At 37.7% G+C, this 23,567-nt stretch overlaps 1 protein-coding gene across 5 annotated transcripts in view; it reads right to left on the reverse strand.

Moving 5' to 3' along the window:
• The window catches only part of tiam1a (TIAM Rac1 associated GEF 1a), a 122,115-nt gene that overhangs the window by 11,807 nt on the left and 86,741 nt on the right, over positions 1-23,567 (reverse strand). For all 5 annotated transcript variants that reach the window (XM_015341982.2, XM_015341983.2, XM_015341985.2 and 2 more), the window contains 9 exons: positions 22,473-22,554; positions 21,734-21,820; positions 20,936-21,148; positions 19,802-19,908; positions 4,711-4,890; positions 2,647-2,715; positions 1,940-2,065; positions 1,110-1,218; positions 523-702 (listed from right to left, as the gene is read on the reverse strand). In XM_015341982.2, the coding sequence (XP_015197468.2) occupies positions 523-702; positions 1,110-1,218; positions 1,940-2,065; positions 2,647-2,715; positions 4,711-4,890; positions 19,802-19,908; positions 20,936-21,148; positions 21,734-21,820; positions 22,473-22,554 (1,153 nt within the window). The remainder of the gene's footprint in view (positions 1-522; positions 703-1,109; positions 1,219-1,939; positions 2,066-2,646; positions 2,716-4,710; positions 4,891-19,801; positions 19,909-20,935; positions 21,149-21,733; positions 21,821-22,472; positions 22,555-23,567) is intronic.

A 23,567-nucleotide genomic window follows, 5' to 3' on the forward strand; every position in this document is an offset into this window, starting at 1 on the left:
AGGTAATGGGACTCCCCTCCACCACCACCAATGTGCAGCACCACCTGGATGATGCGACGGCAGCCATAGTGTGCTAGTATGCTCACCACACACCAGCTATCAGTGGGGAGGACAACAGAGTGATGAAACCAATTTAGAGATGGGGGTTATTAGGAGGCCATGATTGGTAAGGACCAATGGGAAATTTGGCCAGGACGCCAGGATTACACCCCTGCTCTTTTTGAGAAACACTCGGTTTTATGTCTCATGCAGAGGACGGCACCTTTTCACAGTATAGTGTCCCTATACTGGGGCATTAGGACCATAGGGTGTACCATGTGTGAGCGCCCCCAGTTGGCCCCACTAGCATCTCTTCCAGCAGCAACCTTAGTTTTTCCCAGGAGGTCTCCCATCGAGGTACTGACCAGCCTCACAGCTGCTTAGCCTCAGTGGGTTGCCAGTTGCAAGTTGAAGGGTGATATGGCTGCTAACCAGCGAGGATATTTTCGCCAGTCCTAGCTTAGGTGCTACGACATCCCTTACCATCGAGATGATAATGTTCCTCACTCTCTGGGTCAGTCAGAGAATACAGCTCCTTCAGCAACAGTGGATATTTCAGCACACGCTGGATGGGCTTGATCAAGTAAGACTCCAGCGTAGAGGAGTGCTGCTGTTTGGGATTCCGGGCATCCAGGAAAGCCTTGAATTCAGGGTCTGTTTTAGCTGAGGCCGAAAAAACACAGATTAGCATCTTTAATAATAGTTCCTTGACAGGGTCTCATAAGTACAACCTTTAGAAACCTATTAAAATAAGATTTTTCTGCAAAAACAATTTTAAAAAATTAAAAACCATTTAATAATTGGAGAAAATACATCTTTCATTAAACCTGGGTACAAGTACAAAGAACTGGAGGCTTATCTCACCTAGATCTAGGGTTGTTAATTTACTAGTTTCCAATAAAACACAACATCCGTAACTATGTGCAGTATTTTCCATTTGAAAGCCACACTTGCTCTTGTTTTTTGTTCATCCTTCACCCTGTAAACAGCTACAATGATCACACGGAAAATGAGGAGGCAAATGGTTTAAGAAAAATTGCCTTTGAAAGAACTGACATGGCATTAGTTACCTTTTACAAGAACCTTTGGGACTTTTGTATGACCGGCACAGAATGCACTGTAGATCTTAAAACGATCTGCATAGTACAGGAAGGAGCCTCCAAGAGAGAAGAGAACTTTCTGGGAAAGGAAGAAAGAGGCTGTCAGATGTCTCGTAAAAAATGCAGATTTTCCAGTCCTTAATTTTATTAATCCAAATCTGACAGTCCGTAAACCTGAACTATACTTGAAACTGTGAAGTGCAGTTTCAGACTTCAGACGTGTTAAAATCCTTGACAATTTATGTATACAAATTATTATTGCACTGCTGATATGTGTGAAATTCAGTTGTGAGCACAGTTACATAATGGTATGGAAACAAGTGCCAGATACAATTTGACTCTGTAAGCATGCTGGTGGGCAGCTTTCAAAAATACATCTTGAAATTCAGATCCCAGCAAACGGTGCTAAAAAATCCCACTGCTGCTAAATCATGAGTTTGTGCTTTGTGTCAAAATCGACGTATGTCAGCTAAGCTCAAAGTGGAATAAAGCAGAAGAAAAATATAACTTTTTACTCCTGTGAGATCACACCATTACAAAAGAGTGTGTAACCACAATTACACTCTTTTGTAATTGTGATTATAAAATAGGATTAAAGCAGCACGTTCTTCATGAGGTAAGGAAAGTTTTTTTAATCTTTAATGTTGTTCAGGTTTTAAACCCTCGCTATCCTATGAGCAAAAGTGCTGCACAAGATGAGTCTGCTTTAGTTAATATTTCAGACAACCAAACACCTTATTGAGCTCTAACAAACTAGCAATGCTCTCAATGTGTTTTAGGAAGCAGATTGTCCACATTACTTTAAACTGATCCACTTTTTCAAGCTTTTCCAAGTCAGGAACCAGCCTTGTCCCATCTTCAAGTGTTTTAAGAAATTCCACCTGGAATTCTACCATTTCGGCCAAGTTCCCAAAAAGCACATCAAGCTGTTAGAAAAAAAAAAACAAAAATAGATCAGCTGCACAACTCACTTTGTTTTATATGCTATGCTGTGGAAAACTGCAAATCCAAGAAAGGGGAAATCTTTAAAGATATTTGTATAAACAATTACAACAACATTTTGTTTTTAAGAAAAACTAAACTCCTTTTACAATCAAAGTTATAATCAGTACATAAGAAAGATCACGAAAACTAGTCCTCTTGTAACATCTTTCCTTAAACATGTATTTAACACTATTTTAACTAATTTCATAACATAGTGTGACCTGGCAGAAACCTGGATGATAAGATCCCAAAAGGACAGCTTTAAGAACATTTGCCTTCCTGCTTGACTCATGCATGCTCTTCTTAAAAATGTTTACATTACATTTTTTGTTCCTTTAAGAACTAAAAAAAAATCAGTATAGCAGGGATTCAAAAACAACAGAAATAATCTGGTATCCAGCATGTAGATCTCTCACCAGAGCAGACCATCTCCACCCACACACTCCATTTAAATACTAAATAATTTTGCAGAAACAATCCTTAAAGAGAGATGGAATATGACTAAAACATAATGACGGCATACCTCATCCTGTGTCAGAAAGCTTTCCTTCTGCAAAGGTGTTAAATACCTCTCAATAAGGCAATTCAGATCCTAAGAAATAAAGAACAATAAGCATGGTTCATTTTCAGTCTTAGATAGCATAATTGTATAGGGAAGTGTAGGGAATTTCATTGGCATACATGACTTCATGATTTCACAGCCATAATTACAATTAGCTAAAACTAGTGGCTATTTTTAGTGCACAAAAAAGTCCTGGATGTTTCATGTTCAACAATGGTTTTTGTTGTATATCAAATGCAGCAATAAAATGACCATCCTTGTTAGTTTTTCCTCTACATATTATAGAGGCAGGGAGAGAATGGACAGGATTCTGTTGTAAAGTAGTTTTAAATTAATTCTACTTGACAGAAAAGCTAAACATTTACGGAACTTTGTCTTGGAAGACCGAATCCTCTCATTGAAAATTAAACAATGAGACCTAGTATATCAAGAAAGCAGCAGCAACACATATCCAAAAACTATCTCTTATGAAATATCCTTTGTACTTTACACCAAATTGCCAATAACTGACATATGGAAATAATGGAGACAGTGGGCTGTAATTTAAAAACTTTTATACTAATTGTTCCACCCAGTTTTCCCTGATCTTCACTTTTCATTCTATGAATCTGTCCTGCGGAACCAGAACCTGTCCATACTCGTGTCATTAGTACCATTGTGGATCTTCCCAACTCTGCTAAGGGTCCAGTCCACTTGCTCAATATCTCCAAACTGGGAACCAGACTGACAAAAAAACACTCAGGACCAGTCATGCACACTACACTGTCTAGAGCTCTTATATTTATTTGAGTGCCTCCAATACCAATAACTCCCTTGCTAGAAAGCACAGGCACCACAGACCCCTTTAGTTTCCATGTATGTCTCCAAGCTGCTGAAATCAAAGACCACTTCCTCAATTGCTGGAAACAACAGAATACAGCTGTTTCTAAATTTGTCACCCCTGTGCGGAGCATGCGTCTTTCTCTATTCCTGTCGTCAATTGGTCCCCATTTTCTGTCTCTGTTTCGGCTGCAGACATCCCCCTCCCTACTTTTGGTGTGCACACAGTCACTCTAAAGTTAACTAATTTCTCAAATTCCCTACTGTTGTGAGGGTCAGACAGTACATCCTCAAATCCAGTGTATCTGAAGTCAAAATATTCAAGTAACAATCGAAATTCACAGGTGTATTCTCCTTCAATGCCTGCATTTAGAAGCCATGCATAGTGTTAACCATCACTAAAATAATTGTTCATTTTAAATACTGATCAGTCACTACATTTAATCTAACACATTTAAAAGGGAGATAAAATAGGTTCTTTATTGTAAAACTGAAACCTGGTATAAACTACATCCCTTTACATGGGGAAGTAAACTAAACACACAATTATGTATTTTATTTACTTTGTACAAGTGCTTGCATAAAGTTCACCACAGTATACAAGTAAAAGTGGTCTAAAAGTGAAAAATATTTCAAGCTTCATAATTACCAGATCAGGAGCAACGTTAGAGATCATACTGTGCAGAAGCAGAACAATCAGCAGCCGGACAACACTCACAAGAGGACCCCTGCCTGTGCAAGCTATGCTTGTCTTTTAAGTAATATTTAAGCAGCACATTGTTTGTTCTATGCTAGCTGTAAATGTACACAACGTCCCACTTAGCTCTGCATTACCTGCACATTTAACAGCTTCACAAACATTAGCAGAGTCCAGAACATACAGTTAGGAAGAGCAGCAAACATTGTATCGACCTCCAAGGTACTTCCTTACTTCAGAGCCCATTTAGGTTTCTTCCACAAATAATACACCATTTTTGCACATTAGCCAGGCTCTAATCCACAATCAGACAACACCTTGAGAGTTCATACATCCTGTGAAACTTCAGGAAACTTTGCATGGATACTTAAATACATGTCTATCATATCTGTATGCTTTATGTCTAACAATACAGTTGGGAAAGATTTTCCTCTATCAAGCTGGACTACCTATATCTTATTAGGGATATTATCAGGTAGAAAATAAGGTCCATCCAATATAATACTGACTTTGACATAGGTCCTCTCGGTTTCCACCAGCTCACAGATGACTTTCCGCAATTTGTCAGCATCGGAGAGCTGTCGCAGGGTGGCAGGTGGAGGGGCTGAGGAGTCTGGGCTCTGCGGAGAGGATTCTGAAGGATTCATATCATGAAGACTGCGGCAGAAAGCTGCCACCTGCTCAGTACTCTGGAAAAAAATGACAAAAAATGGAACATTAAAAACTTACCGCCGACTTCTACAAAACTACAAAAAAAGCCCAATGTTGAAATACAGATTAATACGGAGAGAATTCCATCACTGTTTACATAACTGTCATACAAAAATTCCTAAAAAAAACTGCTTTGTCACCGTCGTTTAATTGGGATGCATAAGTCCTTGTTTAATGAAGATGAGAGTGAGAGAAGCAAAAAACTCATTTACACTCTTTTGTTCTATTTTCAGCCTCTGTCGCAACCAGCTCCCTCTCTTTCTTCTGTGGTGGCGTATTGATCCTGCTGCTTCACTCGTCCCAAATCAAAAGAACATATGAATATCCATCTATGGACAGTGTTACCTTGGTAACGAGCGCTGTATTCTGCGGTGGCTGGTTTTATTCTTTTGAAGGTTATTTAGTACTGAACTTGACGATAACAGGGAACTACAGGCATAAAAAGTGCTGTGCAGCAGGATATACAAGTACACCGCTGATAGAACAGCAGCTTCCTGATGTTTCAAGATCCCATGTCTGTACTGGGCGGGAGCCTCTACAAGGTTTTATCGCCTGGAGCATTTTCTGACAACCAAGTAAACTACAAGGGAAAATAGCAATTAAACGAATACTGGACTTTTCCCCCTGCCACCAACAGCTTGAAAAATCCATGAGGTGTTTTATTTTTAGCACCACAAACTCAGCCCAAACCACATTTCCCTCCGTTACATGGTGTGACATACTAGCATTTTTTTAGGCCAGCAGAGAAATAATTCAATTGTATATGTGCCCTCAGCTTGCCTCAAAGAGCCTCAAGTCTGAAGCGAATTTGACGAATTAATCTGGTTAAAGATCTAACTGAAAGTTCTGATGAAAAACAAATCTGGAAAACTAAAAACAAAAGTGGCGTTTTAAAAGCCAAGCATTGAATAACTTTCATATCCTCAACTGTAGGTCATCCTTTGTACTCCTTGTAACTCCTCACTGAAAAGCATCTTCATTTTGATTTTTTACAATAAAAAGCTCTGCCTTTTACACCCTCATTCCTAATGAACAGATAGGCCTTAATTAGTTAAAGTTAACATTATTACAGCTTTCATCCCAATTCTCTCAGAAGTCCTTCACAGACACTAAAGGGGGTGAGCGTTTTTGTCTAAAGAGCAGCTGGAGAGATCATATAAAGTAAAACATTAATGCACAACATCCTCCACAAAGATAAAAATAGAACACAATACAAGTCTGAGTGTTTTCTCCTTCCTGTTGAGGAATTGGAATTGATTGTACACCCAACCTGCTGCTTCCATGGACAAATCTGATAGAAAAAACATATGGTTTGTGCAAGAAACTGTTTTAAAAACTGGATCAACACGTGAAAAAGACCACAACCTCATTGACAGAGGACTTCATAATTAGATATCCTAGTTAGGTCAAAACAAAATACCTCAATCAAGACTTCAACTGAAATCAACTTCTCATGACCACAATTGGTGCATAAAATTGAGTTTAATGTGCTTGCATCACCTTCCCTAAGGTATTACACATTTTGTATACACATTTGAAGAGGCAATTAAATTTCTTAAAAAGCTTGTAATATGTTTAAAAAATGGAATTAGTACAAGCCTCTGTTCCCTAGTGCTTTCAAAAACAGTTTAGAAAAAATACAGGAGACCCACTTGATCTCTGGAACTGGCTCACTCATCTTTATTGATGATACTAATGATGGTGGCAGAAAATCAAATTTTGAAGTCTGCAGAAACATTCTGTCTGCCTGTTTAAACGAAAAAACTTCCCTTCATACTGGGTGGCCCTTTACCAAGTAGCATGACAATGGCCCAGAACATGTAACTAATGCAACAAAAGTATTCATCAGGAGAAAAAAAAGTGGAAAATCCTAGAATTGTCAAGTGCTTCCCCAGATTAATAATCCATCTGCGCAGGAATTTTGAATGCTGAAGAACCAATTGAAGTACAAAAATCTCAAGAAATGGAAAGAACTCCAAGTGGATCTAATACACAAGCAATTACCCAATAATAAAACTTGTTACACTGTTATAATGTTGTTCTTACTCATCTCTATAACAAAAACAAATTGCTTTACTATAAAAGAAAACAATGAGGCCCCTGCATAAACAGTATATAAACCAGTTTCAAGCTTTCAGCCTTGTCCAGTGAGTTGAAAAAATCCTTTACTACAAGATCTCCTGGAACGCACAGCGGACATGTAAGAAGTCTATTACACGTGAAATCAACAAATTGTTTTGTGCTCTCCTACCACTTGAACGTTTAATAAATTGCAGGCTAGTAATGAGCTCAGGCCACCCCTGGTTTCAATTATGCAAGTTTTTTAAATCATTTTCACCCAGCTGTGAGAGAGTTACTGGTTCACATTTGCAATCTGATCTGGGCTCTTATTGGGTGAGCCACTGGGAGTCTGAAGGTCATGGTTTAACAGCTGTACTGTCCTCAAGGCTAAGAAGCAAATTGGAAGTCTACGACATTTGCCAGTTGAGAGAAACTACATTTCCAAATGGCACTCTTTGAACACTTACCGTTTATTAAACTTCATCAGCTGCACAATGTTAAAACTGCAAAGGCAAACACTTAAAAAAATCATTGTCAAAATAGCCAATCAATGAGAGACTGATGCTTTGCTTCCTCCACAGGGAGGAACTAAATGGATTAAATAAAAGCAAGAATGCAAGACCTTCACTGTAATAAATAAGGAGAATAGCCTATTCCATCTGAAATGCATAGATAAGAGTAAAACTCATTCAAGAGTGGCAAACTAATAAGTTCCCAAAGTAGAGTGGCTTGAGGCTTGAAATCTGCCTCCAAAGTCACATCAGAATTTGATGGTAAAATGGTGACAGACAATTCAAAAAGTAGGATGGCAAATCTGTATTGCAGTTCTTCATTTGATTAAGAATTCTACAAATCTTTTTAAGACAGTTAAGTTGTTATGGCAATTTAATCATAATAAAACATACCATCAGTATTCATTCTCGAGGATACTTGACGATCATATATTTTTTTTGATGATTGTAAATGATTGGACCAAATACTTCTTCTCTTAAGATTGTGGGGGAAAAAAAACATAACAGCTCAAGTTCCTGACACAGGCCCAGTGGTCTGACCGGTTCCATTATGGTTATTCCACATATTCCGGTAAGGGTGCCGACTTCCTAGGTTTGCACTTGTGAACTCATTTAACAAATCATCAAATGTGATGGTATCCAAGGGTTTCACATCGTGACAATAAAAGAGCTGTAAACAATCAAGGTACTACAGTTTAAAAAGAGTCTTGTGGATAAGCCTTAAACTGGACAGAATTTCATTCGATGTTTGGACACTTCGGTTGTACATTTTCAAACTCCCCTTCCCTGCAACCAGCAGAAATAAAAGTGATTATTCTTTGTAAGAAAAATACGTATTTAATTGCAGTGGTTAGCATTGCTGCCTCATAGCTCTGGGGCCCCGGGTTCAATTCCACATGTAGGACGCGTGTCAGTGTGGAGTTCGAACGTTCGCACAGGTTTTCTTCAGGGACTCAGGTTTCCTCCCACAATCCCAAGACATATTGGTAAGTTAAATGGCCTCTTGGACAACTGACCCTAGTGTGTGTGTGTGTGTGTGTGTGTGTGTGTGTGTGTGTGTCTTCCCTGAGATGGACTGGTGTCCCATCCAGGGTGTATCCTGCCTTATGCCCATTACTTGCCAGGACAGGCCCCAGCTCCACCATGAAAATGGATTGATGGCTTACTATGGTACAAGCATTTTTATAAGGATATAAAAATGATTGAGGTATAATACAGATTAATTATGACTGTTTAAAGGGAGAGCAATATAAAGAACAATTAAGATATGCAATGCAGTCAAAAGTAGATAATTGTTATTAAGGGAAGTTAACATTACAAAATGCTACAGTACAAACTAAATTAGAATATTGCATTCACTTTTAGTTACCACCTTAAAAAACACTGTTGGTACTTTGGGCTCAATGTCCTACTCTGACAGAGAGGACTACAAAGGTACCCAATTAAAGTAATTACATCTCTAAAAAGCACTAGCAAAGAAAGGCCAGCTTTCTTCAGAATCAACAGTGAAACAAAAAACACAAATGAAGGTAAAAGCAAGAACAAGAGACTTTTCCCTTTCACTAAGGTTTTGTGGGAGTCTGGACCAAACTACCCATCCACATCACCAAGGCTGGATGAAGTAATCTGATCCATTAGCTACTCATGATCTAGATGGGCTGAATGACCTCCTCTAGTTGGTAACCTTATGTTTAAAAGGACGAAACAATCTGTGACAAACTAAAGTACATGCATAGCACAGCCTTGAAAAATCATGAGAAGAAAAAAATACCAAGTAAATTCACCATCAGAAATTTAAGTCTGATGGGAAAGAAATACTCTAAAACGGCAAACTTTGATGTCCGTTAACAGGCAGATAGGATAAGGACAAAGGAAGAAATGCACATTTTGCACTGAAATGCACACTCCTGCTTCTCTTGTAAATCAGACAGGTCGAAAAGTTACTCCCAAATCAGAAAGCATTCTACATTCAGTGGGAATCAGTAGTATGATTTTTTTCTGGTGTATAAACATTTGTCCCTCACAAAAGCAACACCATTTTCTTCCTCCTCAAGTAAAGGTATCATTTTGGATAATAAAAAAGCTTATTTTGTCAGTGTGACGTGAAGCAAAATAAAACAAATGTAAAAATATAGGTGATATCCATCCATTTGACTGAATAGATTACTAGACTTTTGCAAAATCAATATTTTTTATAATATTCTTCATCACAAAAGTCTGCTAAATTTATTTTAAGTTATTTAGTTAAGTTATTTTACAAATGCATCATCGTTTTTGGAATTATGACTTACAGCCTTATTTTTGCCATTTAAAAGCTATCATGATTGAATGTTGCACATCAGACTGTTGGTGTAAATGTTAAAATACATTCATATCAAAGACAAGTACGCTGAATTACTCCAATTTGTATTCCATAGAATAAAAGTATAAAGTAACACTTTCATAAGCAAGATTTTTAAGACACGAGGAGTTATTTACTGAAGTGCGTTTGACATTTATTAAAAGCATGATATAGATATAAGCTAAATCCTGTTCTGAAAGGTTTCTAAAGACAACCTGGAAATGACTGAAGAATCACAGCTTTTTTTATGATGAAGTAATTGCATTCTTTACCCTGGTTACATAACATTTGGACCCTATCCAACTGAAATCCTGTCTGAATTTTTCCAGGCCTCTGACAGCATCTTTTTTCAATACCTGACAGTTATGGCTGAGAAAGATGAAAAGAACAGAATTGAGGTGGAGATATACACATGAGAACAGCAGCCTAAGACAACAGCTGAAGCTCAACACAACACATTCGTCTCTGTCACAAGGCTAAACTGACACCTTAAGAACTTCATTGCAAATGTACAACTGGTTGCCTACAGTGTGAAGAACAATTTGTAAGTGCTAAAACTGCGTCTCTGAATGCACTGCGGCAATACCAGTGCAATACCAATTTCAGCTGGCATTCACTGACATATCCAGGGCAATTTAGATAAATTGTATCAATTAGACTGCCTTAAAGCTGAAGAGAAGAAATAAAAAAAGCTCACCAGGTGAAGCATATCATAAATGGATTCAGAGGAACGCTTCCCATTCTGAGAGCCCACTCTCTGTTTGCTTTTCCTGAGAACAGACATGATCAAAGACTGGAGCACAGCAGCAACGGATTAACAGTCCTGATCAACATCAGCACAAGTCACGGCTGCTCTCTACCGTGTTTCATCACACACGCCAGCCTGTGGAGACGGGCATTTCTTTGCCCACCGTTCAAGTTCTCTATCAGCCGTCGAAGTGTGTGAGCAGGCAAGTTTTCGGTCTGCCTCTCTCGTTTTCTCCTTGGAAATCCGGTTCGAGAGGCAAACGCTACGTTGCTGGCAAACTCCAGCGCTGTAAACAAGGAATAATCATGTCCACAAGACAGCGAGGAACATGAAAGGAACGGGGGGGGAGGTAGGTGGGAGGGGAGGCAGCTAAAGCTGGCAATGTCACTCGCCCCTCTCAAGAGCTGTGCTTCAGACGATTGGCTGGGCACAAACTACAGCAGAATATAAATATGTGGGAGGCTGAGACTGCAGATGGAAAAAGTCCTGAACAGAAAAGGGGAAAGCTTTCACAGTACTCATTTTAAATGTCAATGGCTAAAGGCACTAGAGAAGTGTAATCCTTCTACCACAGAAAAGTCTAAAGAATCTTATTATGAACTTGTGCAAATCTACGTAAACACTGTGCAAATAGTGACCTAGCACGGCAAAAAGGGCAAGGCACAGGATTGTGTGCAGAAATGAGTTTCTATATGCGAGACCCTGTGATGTCTAGAGTGATTGAAAGGCAATGGATGACTCGCCTCCCTTTTCAGGAATCTATGCAGGAAACATTCAGAAAGTCTAAACAGGAACTTGCAGAGCATGCTGAGAGAACTGTGGTTTAAGGGAAAAATTGCTATTTTAGCAAAGAGAGGGAGGGAGGCTCTCCTGGTAATATGTATATACCGTACAAATGTAAACTATAAACCACATTAGTCACCTTGCAAAATAGCATGGAATAGAATTCCATTTTGTTATTTTTTCCAAAGAATATTCCAAATATAAACAGAAGCACCTCAAGACTACCTTGAATTACACCCCATTTACAGCCTAAGAGAATAATTCTCACTATACTCTTTTTGACACGTAGTCACCTGTGATGAATAAGCTCACACCTCCACTACCTCACTTGTAAAACTAAACAAACTACGGCCTTCAGTAACATACACAAAGCAAGCAAAAGGTCCAAAATATTTCTGAGCATTTTTTTTTAAAGAACAAGCATCATTCACTGTCTCAAACTTCAAGCATAGACAAGCATTTTGTTTCTGTACAAATAAGGTATTTACATAATGGATTAAAGATTAATTCATTTTTGCACAAACTATGAAATTTGGCTAAAACTATAGAACTGTAATTTTACACATTTACCACAAGATGCAAGACTGCAAAACACAAAGGCTAACAAATGAAACAAACCACATACCAAAGAAATTTGAAAACATCCAGGTAAACTGAGTAAAACAATTCAAAGAAAGAGGTGGGGAACATGCCTGCAAATAAGCTCTGAATCTTTTAAAGATAAATCAGAAAGGAAAACTGTACCTTCTCCAAGAATCCAAAAGATAGTGAGTCTCTTTAGAGCTGAACAAAATGCTTTATGAGGGTGGGGAGAGCAAGTTAAAACTTGCAGCATATCATCCAAAGTAAAAAATTCCTCGGGATACATTTCACACATGAAGTCATTTAATTCTAAATTATTTTAAACTAAGAAACATTTACTCTTTAAGGCTAAAATATTTTATGCTGATAAAGACACTTGTGTAAAAAAACACATACAATAACTGATGGTTGTGGAACCTTAAAAGCTCTCTTTAATTGATTACCAGCAAGGTTAATACTTTGACATTGAGAATGAACATTCAAGAGCCTGGCTTTGACATAGTATGTTGCATTTCTACATAAAGAACAAAATGCGAAGCTACCAAATAAAATGAAAAGGATACACAACAATATTATAAATTCTACTTACCTATTTGAGTGCCTTTTTGAGAATGCAATGCTAAAACACAAATGTTAATGTTGGCACACTAACAAGACTCCAGTTTACAGCTTATCACAGGAAAAGACTTGAACACTTCTATCTCATGGGTGACAGGAAAAGTGAATGCTTCCTTCTCCGATGAACAAAATGCAGACATGGGTTTATTTAAACAATTTTCTTGTTCCAGGAGTTTTAAAGTTTGCTCTACAAGAATAATCACCTAACCTCACAAACCATCCAAACTATTAATTGCAATCTACACTAATTTCTATAAAGTATACATTCTCCATATTACATTAAGACCCACAGACAAATGAGTTAAGGGAGGCCTACTTAAATTTCTGTGACTTTTGTTTGTGTCTACAAGTACACAATGTATGTAATTAAACCTTTTCCCAGTTATCAAGTTTTGACTAGATGTGTGCAGACTGATTTCTTCTCAAAACCCAGGTGAGCAAATGACCTCTTCTGCTGGTAAATTATCTCTTTAAAGGCCACTTAATAGGAAACAAAGCAGGTGTGGACAATGATATTTATCAGTTTTGTTTAGGAAACAGGCTGAAATGGTTAGACTGTGCTTTAAAATGTTTTGCAGATAAATGACTTGAAGATCATATTTGGTTTTTAGGAACATTTTTGTACAACACTCCTGTTGTGTTTTTCAAGTGGTTCACAATTTTGTAAGAGAACAGACCTTTTACTTGTCACAGCACAGCCCATTAGGAGTCTTATAGTGCATCATCCCACCTACTTCTTTTAATTGGCCTGTTGCTGGTTCAGTATGTCCCTGAAATAAGCTGTTCCAGCTGGATCGTCTGCATGGTTGCACTGTGGCACTTCTAGCAATTAACAAAAGTAGATATACCAGAGTAGCTTCCTCTGCTCAAACACCCTGCAAACCCAGACAAACTTCGACTGGAATTTTTCAAAGTCTGCTGCAGTTTCTATTTGATGGGCTCTTCAGCATGGCAATTAAACTCAACATTAGCAACAAAATAGAGGAAGATTAGTAACAAGATAACTGCCGTCTCAACTGCCAAACGTTCAATTATGCAGCCCTTAGCACAGCTAAAGAACAGAAAGAAATGTTGACATATTCAACAATTGTGGAATACAAAATCAGCAGGTGCATTGTTTCCTTTCTAGCTTTGCTACAGTCAAGAACTGCAATATCGCAAAAGTAAGATAGTCGAAATAAACAAGTTATGCTTTGGTATAGAGTACCAGTATTCGGATCTGTCATGACAAATCCTTCATCAAGAAAATCTCTTTCAATCAGGAGAGTCCAATCTGCTGGTCCTGGAAGGACAGAGTCTGCAAGATTTCTAGATCTCTATAAAGCAGCAGCACCTGAGGAGATGTTAAGCTGGTCCAGCTAGTAAAAGCTGATTTTAATCATTAGGGGCTGAGCTGCAATGCAAACCTGCAGACACATTGGTCCAGGATTGGATAGCTCTGTTTCATATAATCAAGACTGAGAAAATGGCTCAATTAATTCAGTTAAACCAAGCACAGTCACTGACAGCACAGCTGGAAGAAAAACCTGCAGATCCCCGATTTAGAACAAAATAATAATATTGATATATTGAATATTAATAACAATATCTGAATAATATTATGCCCTGAAGGACCAGAGCTTCCTTTATTGAACTAATTACATGCTTAATTGATTAATAACTCAAATCCCCTCCTTACTACAAAAGACGCAGGACAGATGCTCTCTGAACTGAAAAACAATAATTCTGTCTTGGTTTTTCCAAGCTATTTAATGTTCTCTGAATCAAATCTGATTGACTGAGATGTTGTTTTTCCCCCAAAATTTTGCCTACTCTCAGTTCCCCTGCCCCATTTATTTCCCGTTCTTCATCTCTTTCTCTTTTACTGCATCTTTGTGTCAAATGTTCGCATTTCTGCTCTCGGGATGTAATTATCCATGACTTTGTGAGAGCCACTTCGGTTGTCAGCAGTATTTTTTGTGAAGTTGGTGAAGTGCTTATGAAAGGCCAGAGCTATTTCACAGACTGAACAGCTCATCATATTCAGTGTACACTGTGACACTCACAGGTGAAAAGGAAAAAAGTTCTTCTCAAAAGGTAGGCACTTCACAGTATCTTTTTTTAAATATTCTGTAGTTACTAGACTTTTAAAACGAAGAGAATAAAAAGATTAAATGAGGCTAAAATGCACACTTTTAGACTGATGTATTTCAGAAATGCAGGCTTTGAACTGATTTAGAATAAAAATTAGTTTTCTGCATTCTTCTGAGTGGCATTCTAAGCAGATCATAAACAGCTGGAGCTGCCCAAAGCTTTGTAGGTCTCTAATCAGATACCTTAGATGGATTATGGGTTAAACCACACATCATTGATGGTTTAAGACCCTAGCTGTGCTGGGCTGGCAATATTTTTTAGGAGCCCATGCTGGCCCCAACAGGACAAAATGCTCAGGATTAATATACCTCACATAATCAAATCCCAACTTTCAGTTATCTGGTGAATCCAGGATTTTACTCCATCCTTCTGAAAGCAACTATTTTCCTGATTGGGTGAATGGGGATATGACAAGAGGAAAATATAACAAAATGCATTAATCATCAATCTTTAATCCTTCCCCCATAGTGTAGGGTAGCCAAGTGAGGATACTGTCTGAAAACAAATGGGAGAAAAGGCAACTTGTTTTGTTTTGAACAGAAATGTAGAAATGTCAAAAGAAGTCAATTACTAAAAAAAATTAGTTTTAGGAAAAACAGAGATTTGTTAATACTACCTAATCCAAAAACGGGGTGATGTCTCCTGGCAGGAGGATAGACTGGGTAACTAATTCTGAGGGTTTATTGTTGCTATTGTACAGATTAATACTGCAACCAATTTAATGATATAAACCTGCTGGGTTGAGACGCTTTAGGACAAAGGTTGAAGACCCCCGATCTAGCGCAATGAAAACATTAAAATTATTTTAAGCAAGATAAACCTGGAAAATGCTTTCAAAGAAGTTACCTCTCAATAAGTCTGCTATTGACGTACTTGACTGTACATAGCTCATTGCTCTCTTTCACAGAGCTCAATCCTTGTGTTAGTACATCATAAAAGATGCTGAGCACTTAAGAGTCTTAGGCCTGTATTTTAATATTTGAGGCATTGTAAAGCCTAAAATCCCTCCACAAAATTATACTGAAGTAATGGGATTTTTTCAAGATGTATTTCTTTCGTCACAAACAATGGAATGGCAGAGACAATCAAGCCAAAGTGGAATCTTAACCAGTGAATAGAACATTTTTCTTCTTCTTCTGTCATTCCAGTTTTAATTTATATTGTAGTCGTGAACTACAGAAACGTAGAGAAGGTCCACTCTACCCACAGTGAATTCTAAAAAAATCACTAAAGGTTCTGCTACATTACAACAATAAAATAAAAGACAACTCATCATCTTACAAAGCCAGTTCAGGTTAATATGCCCATAGAATGAACACAATGAAGAGTAATCTCAGAAACTGGTTGAATAGAAAGTACTGAAAGGTTGTATGTTGCAACTGTAATGGCGTGGTCAGATAATTATAAATGATTAATTTGCACAATTATTCTTTTTCAAATGGAGCTCCCACACATCCGTATGAGAATGTAAGTTATTTTCAGTAGTCAATGTAAAATAATGCCCATTTTTGGTAATCTGACAGATTTTTTCTGTTTACTATCTATTATCTTCTTACGTCTTACTATACCATACTATAGAAGAAAACTGTAACCACAAATGGATAATTTCAGTTCTGAGAATAAGTTTTCTTAAAATCTTTTTTTCCTATGCATTTTTATTAATAGGAATTCTGAAAAGGGACCGAAAATTCCAGCTTGTTTCTTGCATCTTCTTAAATTCAGGTGGGTCTTACATACGATATTGACTACAACTTCCTATATTTTTAGCTGGGGTTAATCCAATTATAAAAACAGGAACAATAAGTGTCCAAGATCCAGAAACATTATCAACAGAGGTTTTAAAATAGTTGTTATCCTCATATATAAGGCTCCAGCAAGAGCAATAACAAAACCATGCTGTCTAGGTTCATACTAGAGAAGCAATACTAAATGTGGGTGTAGTCTTCATATCAAGTTATTCTTTCACTGTATGGTAAGTGAAATTGTTAAACCTAAACATGAAACAAATCCCTTTCTTCTCTTCAAGTTTACAGCCTTCCAAGCCTTTGAAGATTGCATTTTGCTTACCATCTACCATTTACACTACAATTTTCACAGATTCTGTTTCACAGCTGTCTGTTACTACTAAAATATACCACAGGAGTGTAGTTCTCAGAGTTCATTGAATATTCTGCTGGAGTCCTGGGCCTTACCCAACACTCACACACCTCCTGGTGTTTTAAATTTACAATCAGCAGAGAAAAACTGAAAATCCTCATGCAAATATTAAACATGAGTCAGTTCAAATGCCAATTCTCTGTTGTCGCTCGGAAGGCTGGCTGTGTGATGTGACAGATTTTCACTCTTATCACCATGAAGAGCTAACTATGTATTTCTTTTCCCCCCAAATGACTTATCTTGACCTTGTGTGCTGTTTTGTAAGGTCATTCCTTAAGAATTTGAACTGGCCTAGCATTTTAATTATGCTTTGGCTCAAATTAGCATTCAAATTGACAGCACTGCTGCCTCTTAAATCTTGGGTTTATTGCTGACCTGGGGACCATCTGTGTGGAGTTTGCATGTGCTCTGCATGTTTACATGGGTTTTCAGTAAGTGTGCCACTCTCCTTCCACCTATCAAAGTCGTGCTGGCTAGGTCAGTTGGCATTTTTAAATTTTCAGACAAAGAACTGAAGTCCCATTCGGGACCCTGGGACAGCTTCCAAGTTGCCAAGAGCCTAACCTGGAATAAGTGTCCTGTTATGGATGGATTGAAAATTGCATATACTGTACAAAACTATTGTATAGTCTTTTAGTTAAGTCACCCCCCATATTTTTGTTAACTCCACCATTTCCCAAATGTACAGTACAGAAATATCAATATATTTTTGGGATATGTGATTTAAAATATTTATAAGAAGTAAGTATGATCAATCACTCTTAAGTCTTTTTTGAAGTGTCAGAAAACATAAATTGCACAGGCATCCTTTGACTTTGCAAAAGATCTATGTCTCAGACTGTTATGTATACAGTTTATCCCACAGTAACTTACAAAAAGCAAAATCAACATCACAACAAAGGCAACAAGGGAAAATTGCACTATCCATCCAATTAATCAGCCAAAGCAATTATTCCCTTTAATAAAAGGACTCCCACTCTGTTTACAGTGTATGGATGTTACAGCTCATAGTTGTCATAAAAATGTACATTCAAATAGAGAATATAGTATCGAACATGCACTCTCATTTAAAAAGCAGGCAACACTAAAGGTAATACAGTATATGAGTTAATGCTGACCATTTATCAGAAATATGTTTACATCAGATTTTTTCTTGTGCAGCCCACGTTGAATAAATTATGGTGAGCGAAAACGAGATTTATCTTGCGGCAGATGGCCTTTTTGAATACAGACCAGAAATGCCAGCTGATTATTGATATTTTTTTGCAGAATGCTGCCAAGGAGAGTGTCAGAGACAAAGACCGAACAGGCTGATGACACTGCAGAAACCGTCTACAGTGAAGAACAACGAATAAATCTGCACGTTTTTTTCCTTGTAATAATGTGGTGTGGGAAATTCAACATTATAAAAAACTATGAACTTAAATGTGGCATGTTCTGGGTTTACTTTTAGGAGACTATAGGGAAGAGCAAACTAAGATGCATTCCTTATTTTATAAGGATTAACATGGGCAACTCAGGTGTCCTCCTTCAACATTGTCCGTTTAGAATTTATGATTTCAGCTCAAGTGCAAACTATTTTTTAATAAACAGCAAAAAAAAAAAATCAAATGTCACCATGTATTGTAGCTTCATGTGAAAACACAAAAAAAGAGAGGGAAATTCAGATGATGCATACTTCCACTTAAACTATTAAGATGAGGACAAAAACACACTTGTTCTTGATCAGGTCCATAGATCACATACATCACTGGCAATGAAATGACCATAACACCTCATTTAACTATTTGCCCAGGCTTGGTAATTCTGTCAAAAGCCATCTCCTTACTACAGCACTTTAACATGGATGACAGACAACAAAATGCAAGCAAGCAAATCCAACATGCATATTTCCACATGTGCAAGCAAAAACCATGGGTTTAGGCTACTGCAATCATGCATACTTCAGAATGGCTGATCCTATTCTTCTGATGACTTGCAAAGGTTATCGCTGCTTTTGTCCCTTGTATCGGCTCTATTTACCAGCTATCAGCTAACCGACCTTTGGCAATTGAATGGCTTGGGCTCAGAGCCCCTTTCTGTTCCCATGTTATATTCAGCCTTGTCACTGAGCTGCCTGACTCTGTTCTACACTCCTTGTGCACACTCCCACATCCTTGGGGGAGGGGGACTTGTGACAATCAGCCGATATAGCCGTTAACTTCTCACATCTGCTGCTGCTTCTCAAGGATCTTCATCAAATGCCTTGAAATTAAAGGTCACTGAAATCAAACGGAGAGAAAAAACACTCCCTTATGCTTTCAATGCACCACTTTCTGGACTTCTTTATTTGTACTGTAATACTAAAACTAAAACAGGCAGAAGCTGGCCCCACAATGCCAGTATGCGGGCCTGTACAGATTAAACACTTCATGCAGTTAGTAATGTAACTGCAGATGAAGAGTTTGAACACAGCAGGAATGAACACCAACGTATCTTGTCATTAAGGAAACACAGTTGTTATTTTTTTAAGACCTATACTTTTAACTCCTTACCTTTCTACTTCAGAAAATCAGACATCTATACATTTGAATCTATGTTAGTGCAATACTTCGCTTCCTTGCCATCTATGTATAGGACATGAGCCCCCTGAGAGATTTTACTCTAGCCCTGGTTCAATGTATAGATGACCCACCAGAAACGTCGGAGTCTGGGCAATCAAAAACTCTCTTACTCACTGCTCTGTTTTCAAGAAATACCCCGTTGGATTAGAAAATGTAACTGTAATGTCCTAAGCATGTTGTTCTCCACTTCCAGAAACCCAATGGTAGTGTGTAGTCAATTATTTAATCATACTCTTTTAGAAAAATAAAACCAATAAAAGAAAACTCTATTAAACAGTCAAATAGCAGAAAGCTTAATACTAATTAAAGCTGACACTCAGTTTGTCGAGGTGTATCACATCCCACGCTCACCCGCTTAAGTTCTACAGCTTCACCAGAGGGCTCCGTTTCATCCTCAAGACTAAGACTGTCTCCTGGGCTCCCCAGGCAGAGAACTGCCCCATCATCAAGGATGTCTTCTGGAAAAAAGCAAATCAAAATTCCCCAGTAGTTAACATGATGTATGGATAGGAATGAAAAGTAAAAAATGAAAATGACAAGAGCCATGCAATTCACAATTCATTCACAACTCACAATCAAGAATAAACAGATTCATACCACTAACAATTAATAAAAACGTTGAATACAGATTGAGACACTGGCTGAATTTATTAGTAGAAACTGTCCTTACGAAACCATGTACAGCTAGACCTCATTTTGTCCATGCAAAACATGAGATATTATGGTCAGATGATATTTCTTTCTTAAAAATGCTCAAATTCACCTCTTTTCCTTTTTAGGGTCTGAGCTAGTTTTCTGTACGTGTTCTTCTGTGATTTTTATCCCCCCATTTTATAACCACTTCATCCAACACAGGGTTGTGGGAAAGCAAAACACTATCCCAGCAAGCAACAGGTGCAAGGCAGGATACACTGTTGACACGCATACACTTACACCAGGGCCAATTTTCCCAAAAGCCAATCAACCTACCAATATGTCTTTGGACAGCAGAGGAAACAAGAGCACCTGCAGGAAACCCACACTAAACAACACCAATGCTAACCACTGTGCCACTGCCCCAGTATACATTATATTTTGTATAAATTAAGAAAATAAATGTTTAATAGAAAACAGATTTAAAAAGTCTTTGAAAAGTCTCTAATATGAACTTGAGCTTTCAATATATACAAGAATGCTTCATTTAAAAAAAAATAGTAATTACTGTACAATATTTGCTCTTGGAATTCTCCAGCACAGCTATTCCTGCTTCTTCTATTGACCATATTATTGTTTATTTGCTTCCCTTTGCATTATAGTAAAGGTTACATATGCATGTAGGCAAATACTGAGACAAACTGGATCAGAATCCGAAAACACAGGATGATTGCTTAATTGAGCTGCAGTTAGATTCTGTGGTGTTCATCCTATGTAGCCCCTTCTTTGCAGTAATGCAAAATGTTCCGCTGTCTGCTTCATTGCGCACAGGTGAACCTTGTTTCCTCTAACCTTGGCTTTGAGAAAATATGTCTGTGCGCTGTTCATCCTCTCCATCTGAGCGTCGCAGGGGCCGGGAGCAGAGCTGGTGCTTTTCCACAGCAGGGACTGTACTGGTGGCCAAGGACAGCGAAGACTGGGAAAAAGCCGCCTTCATGTCTGGCAAGATGAGGCTGCTGGAATCTTTGCCATTCAGATGCAGAATTTCATCGCCTGATTTTAGACCTAAAGAAAATACCTGGGAAATTACTTTTTTTGCATGGAGCTATGCTTCTACTTTTGTAAAAACAAATAAAAAAAACTGGACATGTCCATCTGTAGTTATACTTCCTAAAGTTTAAAACCTAAAGAATAAACATAACATAAAGTGTGTTCCAAAGCTTAACCCTTAACAGAGGCTTTAAAGAAGCCCAGAACAAAACCTAAAACACAGTTTCCATTTAGTGAAAATAATACAATTAATTATAATTAATACATTTGGAGTCTAGTCATTCAACCAAGCGCTTTGAGAAGCCACCTTTAAAGACACTGTATAAACTAAAGTTTATTATTATTATTATTATTATTATTATTATTATTATTAGTAGTAGTAGTAGTAGTAGTAGTAGTAGTATTATTATTAGTGACAAATTTAATCTACATGGGTGAAAATGTGCTGCTTGTTTATTGGCAAATTCTGCACAGTAAGCAGCAATCTGGAGTGAAACTGATGCAAAACAATGAAAACTTATTTAAGACGCTGTCTTCCACTGCTTATGCCCATGAGAAATCTGTACTCTGGACAACAGGTGAAACGTTTAATCAAAGTACCTTTAGCAGATGCTAATCCGCCATCCTTCACATGTGTGATGTATAACCTCTGCACACCCTCCTCCTCCACAACAGAAACAGAGAAACCTAGAAAGAATATTTTTGAAGCATATTAAGTATAGAAGTATATTTAAACCAGCTAACAACAGTGAAGTCTAATGACATGATTAGAGCTTTGGGCCATTAAATACCTAATTCGCACCTTCAAATTGCAAATCTCACCCGCACACTCAAAACCTTCGGATTTCCAGAGCTTCCCTTTCAATTTTATTTCCATCACCAAAGAAGACAAAAGCGAGGCAGTGTACATGTGTGGGAAGATCTTTAATTGGCCTCGCATTCACAGCTGCCCAACTCTTTTATGACTATAACGCTCCACTGTAGGACTTGTGTCAAATGAATGTCTAGCAGAGGCCAATTTGAAGGCTTCGTCATGCTTTATAAGAAAGATGTACAGCAGTTAGAAGCTTGAAAGATGTTTTATTTGTCCAAAAGCATATTAGAAAAACCGAAGCCTAAAGTTCATTTGGCTTTTATCTCAATGCTTAAAAGCACGATTGAATACACAGAAGTTGAATAGAATTATAACTTCTGCAATTTTAGTGTTGTAGTGCAGGAGTGAAAAAATATTTATAAATACTTGTGTCCCTTTCTGTATCAGAATGTGTATTAAATTAACGGACATACTTGTTGGTACTGTTTTTCCCTGCCTTGCCTTTGGAGTCAATACCATGCTTACCATAACCAACAGTGGACGACTCATCACGGTCAAACTGGACCAGGTTTGTAGTTTTGGAACAAATTTCGATTTCCTTGTACAGCTGCAAGGAAAAAGGTTTGTGGATTAATCTCATTATTATAAAACAGTCAGAAGGGACTCTTGATTAATTCATGTTCTTGTTTGTGGTCACAGTAAGAACAATGCTTTGATCTTTCAAACTCTGACATCTGTAATAAATACCAGCTTGGGCCCTCTGCGTCACAATATCGCACAGAACAGGATTTTGCACTTTACAAGGCTGTTAGAAGGTTGATTGTTACTAATGAAGACGTGTGCAGCTCCCATTTTGAGGTGAAGACCACATTTGCATTAATAAAAAACAGTCTAATAATAGACTCACTTAGAAATGCAGCCTTCTTTGTCATTGACAGTAAACTGTGACAGGCTCCGCAAGAAAGAGAGCCAAAATTTCACAAATTACTTCTCATACTCATAATGCTGCATACTCAATTTATTACTAGTGATTAACATTGACCTGTTTTTGGACTTAACATTAAACTCTCTGCTTACATATGGTTTTCCTGTTTACAACTGTTTTTGTGCAATATATGCTAGGGACTTGTGCAATATAATTTTATATTTATAATGTGCAATACAGCTTTTTGAGTACTGTTCTGTTTTTTTTGTATATTCTTTACTGTGAGCAACTCTTTTTACTGACTGTATTGTATGTACTGTATTGTTGTATTACTGTATCATTTCGTTACACTGTGCTGTGTTGACTGTGCTAAGCTGCTGTTGCTCTGCAATTTCCCTCACGGGATTAATAAAGTATCTATCTATTAACAAGCTAGTTACCACTTTCCTGGATACAAAGTTTCATTTAGAATGGGGATGCACATCCATTAACATTCACTTAGCAGGTAACAACAGAGCACCTCACATTAAGTTTCATAATCTTGCAAAAACCTATTTACTGCTTTTGCACAATTTATTGGGGTCTCTTTATACATAATCCACACATCCATTGTCAGAAAGCTACTGATCCCTGGTGTGGATCAAAACAGAATACATACCAGGTCAAAGCAACTCTGCAATGACTCTTAATCTTTA

Source organism: Lepisosteus oculatus, chromosome 5, assembly GCF_040954835.1.
Source record: "Lepisosteus oculatus isolate fLepOcu1 chromosome 5, fLepOcu1.hap2, whole genome shotgun sequence".
In the NCBI taxonomy this organism is placed as follows: Eukaryota; Metazoa; Chordata; class Actinopteri; order Semionotiformes; family Lepisosteidae; genus Lepisosteus; species Lepisosteus oculatus.